The 14,111-nt window shown below is 38.1% G+C and overlaps 1 protein-coding gene across 1 annotated transcript; it reads right to left on the bottom strand.

Annotated features, from left to right (window-relative positions):
• Positions 1-347: 347 nt before the first annotated feature.
• Positions 348-12,367, bottom strand: sh2d4ba (SH2 domain containing 4Ba). Its single transcript, XM_067385208.1, has 8 exons — positions 12,178-12,367; positions 11,030-11,189; positions 9,909-10,056; positions 7,851-7,989; positions 7,211-7,505; positions 5,833-5,960; positions 4,015-4,235; positions 348-440 (listed from the first exon to the last, which is right to left on the bottom strand). Exons 1-8 carry the CDS (start codon positions 12,350-12,352, stop codon positions 348-350), a joined length of 1,359 nt encoding a protein of 452 aa, XP_067241309.1. The 5' UTR covers positions 12,353-12,367.
• Positions 12,368-14,111: the final 1,744 nt, after the last annotated feature.

Genomic DNA, 14,111 nt, shown 5'->3' with positions numbered 1-14,111 from the left:
ATCACCACTGTATATAGAAATGGCTCATTCTAAGGTAATAAAAACAGAACGGTTCATTATGTAAGGTCTTTATACACCACTGAAACCATAGTTATGTATAAATTGCATTTCTCTCAATAGATCCTCCTAAAATGTACACATTGCACCTTTAAAACAAGAATTCTACATCTCACAAATCAGCACAGAAAATGCAAAGAAAAAGTCTGGGGCCTGATCATAAGGCACTGAGAGGCAGAACATGAGGATCAGAAGTCTTGTTTATTTTTGACCATGTTCTTTGAAATGCAGAGAACATCCAGCTACATTAGCTGCCCTGCAGAGATTTGCCTTTGAAGTCATGTGAGGAGTCATGGGAAAAGCCCTCCGAAGTCCACAGAGGGCCCAGTCCGCATGCAGGCCTCCAGCAGCAGCTCTTTCCCTGTAGTTGTGATGACTTCCTCCTGAGAATTGACAGATGTTGCCATTATCTAGAGTGCTGTGCACCCTAATAGCAAGAGTACAAGATTTGATACACAAATGCATGAAACCATCATATGCTAAAAATGCACATGCTATGTTTCATTTGATTTATTTTACATATTCAAAAATGTGTCAAATGTGGCCTGAAATAGCGAGGGCAGCCTTGTTTCCAGCACTGCTATGTTTCAAGATAAATCTGAGTGGCTCTTTTATTCATTCAGTGATTGCCACTGAATACTGCATGTTTTTCTATCTGAGCTAAACGCATTGTAATTTTCATATATATGTAGACAGGTTCTCTACATTTTTTTTATTTATTTTTACCATATTGCAGAGGCGTGAAGCGGGAACGCTTGTTGACAGTTGTACAACGTCGCCTGAATTTGCATGTAACTAATGTCAGAGATTTCACAGCTTGTGACTCCAACTTTGACAGCATTCCAGACAGTGAAATATGTATCCATGGTTACACAGGGTATGCTGAAGGGATATGTGACATGTGTTGATGTCAAGGCAAGCTTTTATTGAAAATTGCCTTAGTGCAGATTACATTACAGACAGTGTTTAACTCAGGAATCAGCTCTGACTGCTAATTCTCAAATTATTGTGTTGTTTCAGCACATTTAGAGATCTAGAGGCTTTAAGACTGACCAAACTTTAATCCTGCACATGCTGTCATGCAAATGGGCATCAGGGCTTCTCCTCAGTGCAAACATTCTTCTGGGGGATAATGTAATTTTATTGTAAGTAAATTGTCACTTCATCCCGCCACATTCTGTTCTCTGTGGTCAATTACAAACAGCTGCAAACGATTCAGATGAGTACTTTAGAAACACTGCTGAAGCTTCGAAACCTCAATATTTTGTTTTGAATCAGTGGTTCGGAGAGAGTGCCAAACTTGTCAAGTCATGTAAACGAGACTCGAATCTTCGAAACTTTTTGATTTTGCACTTTTTTTTCACATAAAAGGGTTTCGAAGCTTCGGGTCTCGTGTGCATTACTTACGTGACTTGACAAGTTTGCTCTCCGAACCACTGATTCGAAACAAAAAATTGAGGTTTCGAAGCTTCAGCAGTGTTTCCAAAGCAGGTTTGCCACTATATGGCACTGATCTGGTGAAATCTCTAGTCAGTTTTGTAATAAAAGTTCAGTGTTAATGATTTTTTTTTTTTTTTTTTATAAACGTGCGTATATCATTGCGCCTGCTGCACCCATGGTACAACAGCAAAGTTCCTTGATTATTACACCGGAATGATTGAGAGTATAGTTCCTAGCCATATTGGCCTAGAAAATCGCAACTTTTCACTTTCCGTCGGTCTTAGTACATGATGTAACTACAGAAGAGTCGAAACTCTTTGGTCATTTTTGAGCAAGATGCTAACGGTCTAATCAGATTCAATGAACTATGCTAAGCTATGCTAAAAGTGGTACCGCCAGACCCGGAGATCGGCTGAATGGATTTGAAAACGGTAAAACTCAACTGTTTAAAGGTGCTAAAGAGGATGTTTTGTTTTATACATTTTTGCAATATTACTTGAAACTGTCTTTACTAACTGATAAAAGACTATTTATTAGGTGCACTGAAAGGAATAATATTAATATACATCATCTGTGCACGAGGTAGGGCCTTAAAAACATCAGCCAACCATTTACGCGATCATCGCAATTTACCATATTTAAAGGTTCTGTGTGTAAATTTTAGTGGCATCTAGTGGTGAGATCGCGAATTGCAATTTAGAGAAGCTACAGTGGCCAACACAGGACCAAAATGGCATCATCTGAAACAGAAGAGAGTAGCCAGTCAAGCAAACGCACTCTGTAGAGCAGTTTGTCCGTTTAGGCCTGCTGTAGAAACATGCCAGCGCAAAACGGCGACTTAACATGTAAGGGGACCCTAGGTGTATGTATATAGAAATGGCTCATTCTAAGGTAATAAAAACATAACAGTTCATTATGTAAGGTCTTTATACAACACTGAAACCATAGTTATGTATATATTGCATTTCTCTCAAAAGATCCTCCTAAAATGTACACATTGCACCTTTAAAACAAGAATTCTACATCTCATTTTTGCAATATTACTTGAAACTGTCTTTACTAACTGATAAAAGACTATTTATTAGGTGCACTGAAAGTAATAATATTAATATACATCATCTGTGCAGGAGGTAGGGCCTTAAAAACATCAACCAATCGTTTACACGATCATCGCGGAAACGATTGGCCCTCTGGCTTGTCAATCACTGCCGTGACGTTCCTTGTGAGAGACGAGCGTGGTTGCGCGCTCCAGTAACTTTCCACACTCCACAGGCACCGCATGCAATGTTTTTGTCAGGAGACAGGAGTAACAACTGCAGATTATGAGTTACCTGCGGTGAGTCCGACATAATGAATCCACTAATACGACACAGCAAATGCCGGTGGTAAACACTCGTGTTCAATACTCGTGCACGAGTTTTGGGAGGCGTTACTTTGAAATGAGCTTTGAAGGAGGGGGGTTGTTCTTACGCATGCGCTCATTTCAAAAACTCAGTAACAGTCTTTTTATTCTCAGTTGACGAAAAATTCCTCTCTATCACCTTTAACTCTAGGGGAATTGGAAAATGAGCCTATTTGAAAAAAAAAAAAAAAAGTGGAGTGTTCCTTTAATGTTTTCTAATTTGCGTATCCAAGTCCTACCTAAAACATATAAAACAAGCACTTAATGTAAAATATCAAATTATATTGACACTTCATAATTAATGATCTGAATCATATTACACTTTACTAAAAATATGTACACGTTTGGGCTGTGTTCACGTGTATTTACACATTTTGACCAGCAGGTGTCGTCAGCGCGCGGTTTTCGAGTGCTTCGAAACAGTGAATCATGTCGATTCACGAATCGAGCATCGCAAGTTGTGATTTTAAACAAACGACAGACAAAATGGTACACACGACGTGATTGCTGAAATATTATGAAGGAAAATGTTTCTCAGGACGGTATACGACAATATTCATCGACAGACACAGATTTGTCAGTATCGAAAAAACTGTGCCTTGTGTGATCTTCTTGGCAGGAGCCCCTGATAAATTAAGGCCGTGCAAGAGATCATGCTTTTTTTTTTTTGAGCTTGACATACATCCATCCACAAAGAGAAGTGTGGACTTCTTAGACTGTAAACAAATGGTGGACATTCATCAAAAGTAAACATATTTCGTGTTCCACAGATGAAAGAGAGTCATATGGGGTTGGGACATCATGCGGGTGAGTAACTTAACTAAATAATGACAGAAATTTCAGTTTTTGGTGAACTATCCCAAAAAGTGGAGAGATCTAGTAGGAAATGGCATAAACTTGCGCCAGCAGCACCACCTGCAGGATAAATTCTTAAGCCTTATTGTGATTGATTCATATAATATGAAAACTATTTTTTATTTTAAATATCTTTTGGTTGGTGTAGGAGCATTTTGTATTATCTTTTGCATTCTTGAAGTAAAAATCCATTTGAAGTAAAATCATTCACCCATATGTCACATAAACAGCTTTCTGAAGTTGCTATTCTGCTCTCTTACCTTGTGGAAGTCAATGAGGTCAGCAAGGGTGGCATGACGGTTTTGGTCCACACCCAGAAAGCTGTAATAGTCCCCAGAAGCATCGATAAGGAAATGCTTGAAACCACTGGCTGTGCGATAGGACAGTGTGTAGCCCCATATCCTTTCACTGACCCGTACCAAGAAAGAGCCCTCAGCAGAATTCATAAGCAGTCTCTCTGAGTCCTCTCGAGAAATGATGCCTTCAGGATAGACAACACAGTCAGCTGTCAGTGGGGAGTTAATTATGTGTACACTAATTCAAACTCCCCAAAACATTCACATAGTTTTTTGTTCATATTAACTGAAGCACCTCAAAGATCCTGGCCTGTTTACCCTTGTGAAAAATAAATACACTTTAGCATACTTTTTAAAAGATTACTTATTATGGAAAAATATACTTAAGAGATAACTGAATTTTAATTACATGTTATTTGCAATTAAATGAAATGTATTATATTTTAATTTATATTAAATGCAATTAGTTGAACTTAAGATTTTGACATAGGGTACTTTAGTATAGCTTTATATGTAATTTCATCATTACTTCTGTTGTCTTTGAAATTTGGTTGAAGTGTACAGCCGAATATACTGAAAAGCACTGATGGTAAATTAAAACTGAATGTAATTTCTATTGAAACTTGTATGTTATGTTTGTAATTACACGTTTGTAATGACATTAAATGTAATACTGAATAACACTACAGTTAAAATATATATTATATAACCAAGTACTTTACATGTGCTTCAGTATGTCAGTTAACACATACAAATAAGTCTACTTCTTGTCCAAAGATTATTAAAATAATGATTTAAAATGTGTCAAAGTAAAACGTTATTATTACAGAGTGCACTTTTCAAAAGTGTACTTAAGTGTGTTAAGAAACAGCCATGAAAGTGTTCGGTTTTTAAGAACATTGTAAGGCTTTTTTTTTTTTTATGTTTCTTTAAGACACATACAAGTACACATTCAGTGAGCACACTTCTCTTTCACAAAGGTAATGACTTTTAAAGAGTAGTTGTTTAGGTATTTTAGCATTGTTTCCATTGTAATCTTGTTATCTTAGAGTCATCAGGTGGCCGGTAGAAAGTGGTATAGTATGCTTTTTCCATGTATCTGTACCAGCAGTTTTGGTGTAAATCTACACCATGGCTTGTTCTACGTGTGTCAGTAAGGGTATGAATGAGTGTGCGTTGGATCTCTTATCTAGATGCATCTATTCAGAATCACACACACACTGATGTGTGGCCTACATTCCTTTAGAATTTCCGACAATCACAAGCCTATTAATCTGCTCTCTTGTCATTTAACCAGGAGTCACACACTGTATCCCATTCAAACATGACAAAGCTGCAGGACTCACGCCAGTAATTAGCCTAGTAAAACCTTTGAATTATTGAGCACTCCCCTCAATTTCTCTCTACTGTCGGTCCGTGTACAAGTAGAAGCAGACACACACACCACCGCTCTCCATCTGTTGGTCGGCCAGTTTCTGGTTTCAAAACAAGGCCGTATATTCCATACTCCATTTCTCTCTCCTTGTGGATATGGGTGACGGTGTGTACAAGAGGGTAAAAGGGCAGAGCTCTGTTATCTGCTTGAGTGGTGCTAGCATATGTCTGGGTTGCTAAAACTACTCATGTTTCCCACTTGCTTACGGCACAGTAATCTTCATCCATGTTCTGCAATTAATGTCGACACTGGCAAGCTATTCGTGTTCCGAGCAATTTATCAGGTGATGATGGATTTTAATGTATCATTTAACTGGAGACACTAGAGAGGTCATTAAGAAACCTTACCGTGGAACCAAGGGGCGATAGCATTGCCGTTCCTTTCATGTCCCGCCTGTTTTGGTTTTTGCTCTTCAGTAAACCAGAGAATAACCAACTCCCTGGAACTGGGTCGTGGTGTCCGCAACCATGCAGGGCTAATGGGAAAGGAGAGCGCTAATTTACAGAACTACACAGTTCTTGATATGGTGCATAATAACCCTTTCAAAAGACAGCTTAATCCAGCCTAAGATGGTTTGCTGGTCTCCCAACATAGGCCGGGTTTGCCTATATTAGATGACCTTAGGCTGGCAGAGCAGCACCACCACCAGCTTTGCCAGTTTTAAGGTAGGGTAGGCAATTTCGGAGTGGCCAGCAATAGCTTTGAAAAGCAATGTCTCGAAGCACATAACATTGCAATAATAATGAATGTAAACAACTTGCAGAGTTGTACCACCTGACTGCTGCAGATTCATTTTGGCGTTGATAGTGTTGACATAGTGTGATAGTGTGAACAGCTCCGGATAGAATGTCACTGGTTGCCATCTCATAATTAAGTTTATGACATGGTGTGAACACAGCATAAGCTTGTTGTTTTGGTTCAGGAGGAACTGTAAAAGGCTGCTGTTTGTTCGCAGCGATCGGTGACTGTCTGTGTACAACTCTGCATATCCTTATGGAATGCGCTGATGACGTGTGATGTCTGCGTGAGCAGGGTGCGCAAAGGTATGGAAATACACACGCTGACAGGCAGGTCATAGGTCGTACCGTGCATTCGGAGGGTAAAAGGGCAGAGCCCTTCTAATCTTCAGCCATGTTCTGCAATTAATGTCGACATTGGCAAGCTATTCATGTTCCATACAATTTATTAGGTGATAATGGATCTCAATGTATAACCAGAGACACCAGAGTGGTCTTTAACCCTTATGTACTGTTGAAATACATACGTTGACAGGCAGGTAGGACATTGTATCATGCATTCGAACCAGCATTATTTGGTCCTGAGACTTCCACAGAAGATATATGTTTTCATATTTAGACCACTTCTCTTATTGATTGCTATCAGGATGTGAAGACCAGAATAACAAAAAGTGTTTATAAAACAAATTGCCTACCCTATCTTTAAATCAGCTTAGGCTGGTGTGAAGTGTTTCTTTGGTAGGGAATTGTTGCACACACGTTTTATGGATGCATTTTTACATTTTGATATCGGTTGATTATATATGTATTAATAATACTGTTAAATGTAATCTTTAGCAAATTTCAAAATAAATAAAATCATGCTTTACGTTATCATTTTTTGATGCCTGATTTCACTTTTAGCATTTAAAATGAATGTGCTTAAAGCACTATATAGTATAATCTATATTTAATGTCACATACTGTTATTTCTCTACAGAATGGTTACCTGTCCATTAGTGGTTGTGTTGCTGTTGTACTATGCCTGCGGCTTTGTCTTCGCCGGTACAAAGGAGGTTCTGCACGTTGAAGGCTGGGCCTGGGTTTGACTTCATTGCTGGAGAGAGGACTGGCAGATGGTTCAATGAAGGTACTGTGTCTCCGGTGAGATTGCTTCTGGAAGTGGCCACTCAGGCCAGCCACGTGGCCTTTCTCTATGGCCCGTAATGACTGACGCTTATATTCATCTCTTGCCCAGCGAGCCTTCCTTGTCATCTCTTTATCAGCTGCTTTGGAGCGACGTACTAAAGAGGAGGAAGAAGAAATAATAGATGGTTAGATTAGAAAGGACAGATTGAATCCAAAACCCATTTATATAATCCTGGTAAGTTTGTTTTGGAACATGGTAGCTGGTTTCTAGCTGGTCTAAGGTAAGCAACAAACTAGGTAATAATTGGTTTCACCAAATTAGTCAAGCTGTTTTTTTGAAACATGGTAGCTATTTATTTTAGCTTACCAAGTAGAAACCATCTATCTAACCATCTATCTATTGATCTAGATTCAAATTTTGTAAATGTTAAGAAAAGACATAAATAAACAGAAAGGTTGACAGATGAAAATGCATATGAAGAAATAACATCTTCACTCGCATTGTTCCTCCCACTCTTTGTCACGTTGTTCGCTTTTTTTTTGTTCTTGCTCAAGGGACATATATAGCTCCTTTGCTCTTTTTTCCTCTGCACGTCGTATCTCCTCCTCTTCCCTCTGCCTCTCCTCTTCCTCTTGTTTCTGTGTGAGAGTAGCATAGAAAGTTTTTGTGTGCGTGAGAGAGAGAGAGTTGTCAAATCATATGCACCTCAGTCCTTACTTAGCCTCAGAATGTAGTTCTAACTCTTGCAGCACTAATGAATTAGCACCAGTGGCTCATTAGCTGTGTTGAAATGAAAATCATTTGGTTGAATAATTAATCCTTGAGGACAATAACATGTGGCTGCATGGTTGTTTGAGATACTTAAGCTGTGTAATTATTGGCATAAGGTAATTACCAATGAGGCATTATCTGGAAACAGACACCCCTTGTCTAGACCACTAGAGTCCAAAAACATGACTCCTATGGAAAATATTGTTCATTCTGTTTAGTATGGAGGTTTCATTTCTTTGAGTTTGCTGGCATAGTTGCTCTATATTAAAGTGCTTCTTCATATAACTGAAGCACATCTAACCAAAAGCTAGACCACTACCCTTTTCTTTCCACTCCTCTCCATACCTTGTGCCTTGAAAGTCTTTTTAAAGATTTCTTAAGGAGTATTGTGAGAGAAACACTTCAAAGTTTAATGACTCAGCACTTTCCAGTAAGAGGGAAGATATGTGGGCTGTGATAAATGAGCTCTTTAATATTTGACAAGTTTCTTTAGAAGGTCTCATTACCAGGCCGCAAATCATGGATAACCATCAAGGCCTCTTTGGAAATCTGCAGTGTGAATATTGAAAAATGGTCGTGCCGCCACCCTTGTCTGCCCCGACTCTTCCTACGATCTGCCGTTTTCTTTTTCTTCCTCTTTGAAAAGATAATGCAATCAGTGCAACTTCTGAATAACTAATCTTGCAGCAATGGAGTTGCCTTTAGGATGTAATTTCCTCTTTAAGATTAATTGACTTCTTCCCTCACTTTCTTGCAGCCAAACAAATTCTAATTGACATGCTGACATTCTAGTTGACGTGCTTTATGGCTTGCAGAATTATCAAGCATCTACATTTTGGGTCAATGACATCATCTCAAATGCAAATTCATTCATACAATAGGTATATTGTGACAAAACTGTATCAAATTTTCATATCACGATAATTGCTGACACTTTTATCATGGTATACGGTATTATCACTATAGTGAAATAAGTTGCACTACTTTCACTATAGTGAAATTATTCACTATAATGAAATAAGTTGCGGCGTGTATTCTGTAACAGGTATAATTATTTTTTTTCTTGTAACAAAAAGAGCTCTGAATATTTAAATACAATAAAACAATACACAAAAAATGTCTAAAGTAAACAAATGTTTCAAACATTGCAAACTCTTATTTGTCACTGACCCTTTTACACTATAACATGACTTCTGCTTTTCACATTAACCAAAAACAGCCTCAGCTCTGTGTAATACATTTTCTGTTTCATTTAACCTCAAAGTGGGAAGCAACTAAGACTAACATGACATACAAAGGTACATACATAGACTGTTCTGGAGAACTAGAAAAGCACTCAGCTCTAGTTTTTGTCGTTGATGCAGCAAGTTGCCCTCCTGTTGGTTTCAGATTGAGTATTGATTGCTTGGTTGTTTTCCTCATTGTTCTCTGTCTTTCAAAGGGAGGTACAGAGAATAGAAGTATAGAGGGACAACCTCAGCTGCCGTTCCACACACTTACCTAAATAATTTACAGAGAGTTTGGCGGAAAACAACATCCACCAAACGAATGTTAGGCCCTAGAGGTGGACATCAGTGCAGGTCTTCAACAAGTAATTGATCACTTGGATTGTTTTGTGACTCCCACTGCTAAGTTAGTCTCCTGACTCTTTAGCAGATAATTTGGATCTGCTAGAGAGTAGAACTTTGGCAACCATTTTTTAGTCTTTTTCGTCTTGCTAAGGCCAATTAGTGCATTCTCATTTTGCAGCACAGTTAGAAGTTTGAGGGGTTTGTTGATCAATCACCTTTAGTTTTTCCCGTATACGTTCCTCTTCCTGTTTGGCTGCCTTTCTGTCCTCGGCTTCTTCCTTCCACTTTCCTGCAACTAAACGTGCTTTTTCCTTTGCAATGGCATTTCTGAACTTTTGCTTTATTTCTTCTTCTTTCTTTTGCCTTGGAAAAAGCCAAACAAATAAGGTGTAAAATCTTGTTCAGAATCAAGGATTTTTTTTTCCCTCATCAGGCATATTCAGAAGATGACATTCCTGATTATGTTTCCATGTTGCTTAAAGGATTAGTCCACTTTCAAATTAAAATTTCCTGATAATTTACTCACCCCCATGTCATCTAAGATGTACATATCCTTCTTTCTTCAGTCGAAAAGAAATGAAGGTTTTTTTCAAAGGGCTTTAAACAATACCAGACAAGTAATAAGGGTCTTATCTAGTGAAATGATGGGTCATTTTCTAAGCAAATGCAAATGTATATGCTTTATAAACACCAATGATGGCCTTGCAAGTGCTTCCCGCCAGACCACACTTCCGTATTCTTCAAAAAGCTTACGCTGTATGTCCTACGCCTTCCCTATTCTACTTACGGAACGAATGCGGCACCAGTTCTGTTTTTTTTTTTTTTTTCGTAAGTTGAATAGGGAAGGCGTAGGACATACAGCGTAAGCTTTTTGAAGAATACGGAAGTGCGGTCTGGCGGGAAGCACTTGCAAGGCCATCATAAGCATATACATTTAAATTTCTTTTAGAAAGTGAATGATCGTTTCACTAGATAAGTCCCTTATTGTTCGTCTGGTATCCTTTAAAGCCCTTTGAAGCTGCATTGAAACTGTAATTTTGACCTTCAACCGTTTGGGGCCAGTTGAAGTCCACTATAAGGAGAATAATCCTGGAACGTTTTCATCAAAAACCTTAATTTCTTTTCGACTGAAGAAAGGACATGCACATCTTGGATGACATGGGGGTGAGTAAATTGTCAGGAAATTTTAATTTGAAAGTGGACTAATCCTTAAATTGCTAAATCTCTACAGCAAAAGATTGTGTTTTATCTTTTCTTTGGACATGAAATGGAAAATCAGTTTCTAATCTAGTCGAAAGATACAGATAAACATCATGCAGCTGCTCTCAATCCTCACCACAGCTCCTGGGCTTCTAGCTGAGCCTGTCGCCTGGCTCTCTCCTCCATCAGCTCTTTGACAATCACCTCGTATGGTTTGTCTTCAGGGGCGTCCCCCATTACCCAAACCCACACCTCACCATCTTTGCCCTGCAGCCACTGAACACTCTTCCTGTTTTCTGGAAACAGGGATAAAGGTAGATTTGAAAACCAGCCTAGATGAACTATCTTTAAAAAGACAGTTCAGCCAAAAATTACAATTCTGTTGATCAATGTTTATATGAAGACTTTAGATGCAAAAGCCTCTAAGTGCCATCTGAAATTTTCTTCTAAAATGAGCATTTTTATCAAGCTCATATGTTTAGGTTCAGTAATCTCACTTTAATGGCAATTAATGGGTCCTTTTCATTGCCAGTAAAGTGAAATAACTGAACATAAACATACAAGTAATACTGTATTAAAAATATTTTAATTTTTTCGAAGAAGAACGAAAGTCTTATCGGTTTTTAAAACAACATTTTAATTTTTGGGTGAAATAACTAAAGAGTAATTTTGTGCTGCCTCACTGCCTATGGCCGAGAGCTGCAGTGAGTTTGCTGTAAGCGTATTGCTAAGCTAAAACCTTAAGTGTAAAAATACATTTCACAGACAAATATTGTAGAAAAGAATACATTTTTGTATTTTTGAAATGTCCTTTTCCACTAAGGATATGAAGCTGCCAAAAAATTATTGATAAGTGATCAAATATAACAAAAATATCCACTTGTTAAGTTGTGATGTAGTGAATATTGGGTCCAAACCTCTACTCTGTTTCAAATAAAAATACTATTTCGACGTCTGTTTATGAGCACTATTCATTCATAGCGCACATTTAAGATAAGCTTTAAAACCAATCGGTGTACACTTCAGTCTCCAGACTGTCCCGAACACCAATATTTTATTGATTCATAAAAAAAATTATCACCATCTGGCCAACTAAGATTTCTTAATTTATATATATTAGAATTGTGATTTTTTTTTCAGTAGTACTACAGCGTACCCTGAGTGTATTTTAGCACAGTTTGTTGTTTGCTTTTGGGATCTGATAGAGTGTTTGGACCCGGAAACATCAGACTTTACAATCTGATTACATATTAGGGCTAGGAAAGATTTCCTTGCTGGACCCACCATCTCTCTCCTTGGTCTGGGGACTTTCCCAGCTTCCCTCTTGGCTCTCACACTCTGTCCATCGTCGCACCTGCTCCTGACGTATTTTGTAGAAAAGAATCTGCCTCTGCTCCTCATTAAGTTCAGCCAGAAGCTCTGGATCTACAAACATGTCTCTCAAGATCTGTTGCATCATTCTGAACTGCCAGAATCTCCTCTCCAGGAACACGCTGGGAGAACTGCCAGATATATTTGGAGCAGAATTCTTTGAGTCAAACAAGGTGAAGCGTTAAATACCATATCAGCATGCTTGCCTGGAACAGCCTGCAACGTTTTACACCTATAAAATGTAACTGATTCTTCAACAGAAAATGCCCCTAGACAGTAACACAGTTCCCACTTTATTTATATTGACTTTTATGTTTTATGCACTGTTGGTTTTAGTAGACTTTCTTAGGTTGTTGTGGCAAAACATTTTGCAGGTTGTATGCAGAATACAAATCACAAATATGCTGTTTAAAAGTTTGGATTCACTATTAAATTTTAATAAGTTGATACTTTGTTAATAAAGGAAGCCTTAAATTGATCCAAATTAAAGTAAAGACATTTATAATGATGGCTGATGACTGTTTCTAAATGCACATGCTGATTTTGCCGTGTTAGGCACATTCCTGTGTCAACGTATTTTGTTAATTCCTTGTTCCTGTCTGACCCTATCCTATCCCTACCCTAAACCTAACCCTACCCCTACCCATAAATTATATCTAAATTCAGAGGTAAATTATAGGATAGGTGAAAAACACAATTTTAGAAGCACCTAACCCTGGTTGTAAACTTGTCCTTCAAATCTGATTGGTTGATTGGAATTTTTTTCCAGGATCAACAAAGATGTTGATCCAGGAACATGTTGCACTTGGTGAAATCAGGTTCTGTACTTCTATAAATAAAAAAAAAAAAAAAAAAAAAAAGTGTCATCCAATGCTTTTTGTTGGCACTTTTTACGGACCTTTCGTTCAAACTGTTTATGGAACAGCTCGTCAAAACAGCTTTTTCTAATAACTTTTGCTCATTCTACCCATTTATTTTTATTTGCCAGTGATGTTGTATTTTCTCTAAAAGGCCAGTATCTCAGAGTCTTCTCTTCACCAATGAAGATAAAGCTGGTCTGTAGTGTGTACTGTTCAACGAGGCTGCCAGCTGAGCTCCAGTCAGGGGTCTCTTTCTCAAATTAGAGAGTCCGATATGCTTACCCTCTTGTTGTTGTGCATCTGGGCTATTCTCTTCTTGCTTTTTACTGCTTGGATCCAATTTCCTTTCTTCTTTCAAGATAGTAAATAAAAGAGCCTTCATCTCTCAAAAAAACATACTAGAATTTTTTCTTTATTTTTAAATTTGACCTGACTTATAAAAAATGCAAGTGAAAAAATTAATATTTCAGCAGCTGAAAAAAGACGTTGTGTTGGGATTTTCACACTTCATTTAGCAGGTCAAGCATTTTCAAATGCTAATAATAAAAAAAGTTTACATTTTGAACTTTCTTTAGTATGTAAAGGTATAAAGCCTAAATTCCACTCCGAAGGGAGTTATTCTCTATATTGGTCAGCACTGTTTCTGAACTCCCTGCATCCGAAAACATAGGCAGCTGACTTGTTGCCACGCTGCCCTATCAGGCAATAGGCTTGTTTGAGATGTATCAAAATCATAAGGAGTCGTTTGCTCTCCAATACTTGCCTGTCATACGACGATCGGTCTGCGCAGCGCTGATGCATCTCGAACAAGCCAAATGACTTTGCAGGCAGCGTTTGCGAATGAAGGAACCTCATGAAACTGATTTCGGACATGCTTCTGAGTCAGCTTAATGGTTTAATGATCTACAGCAAAATAGATCAAGCTTTGGTGATAAGTGAATAATTACTACAATAGTAATGTCTCGCTAGAAATGACATCAAAAGTGA

This window comes from Chanodichthys erythropterus, chromosome 5 (assembly GCF_024489055.1).
Source record: "Chanodichthys erythropterus isolate Z2021 chromosome 5, ASM2448905v1, whole genome shotgun sequence".
Classification (NCBI taxonomy): Eukaryota; Metazoa; Chordata; class Actinopteri; order Cypriniformes; family Xenocyprididae; genus Chanodichthys; species Chanodichthys erythropterus.
The sequence above is the reverse complement of the archived record's forward strand: the minus strand, read 5'-3'. Positions and strand labels throughout refer to the sequence as shown.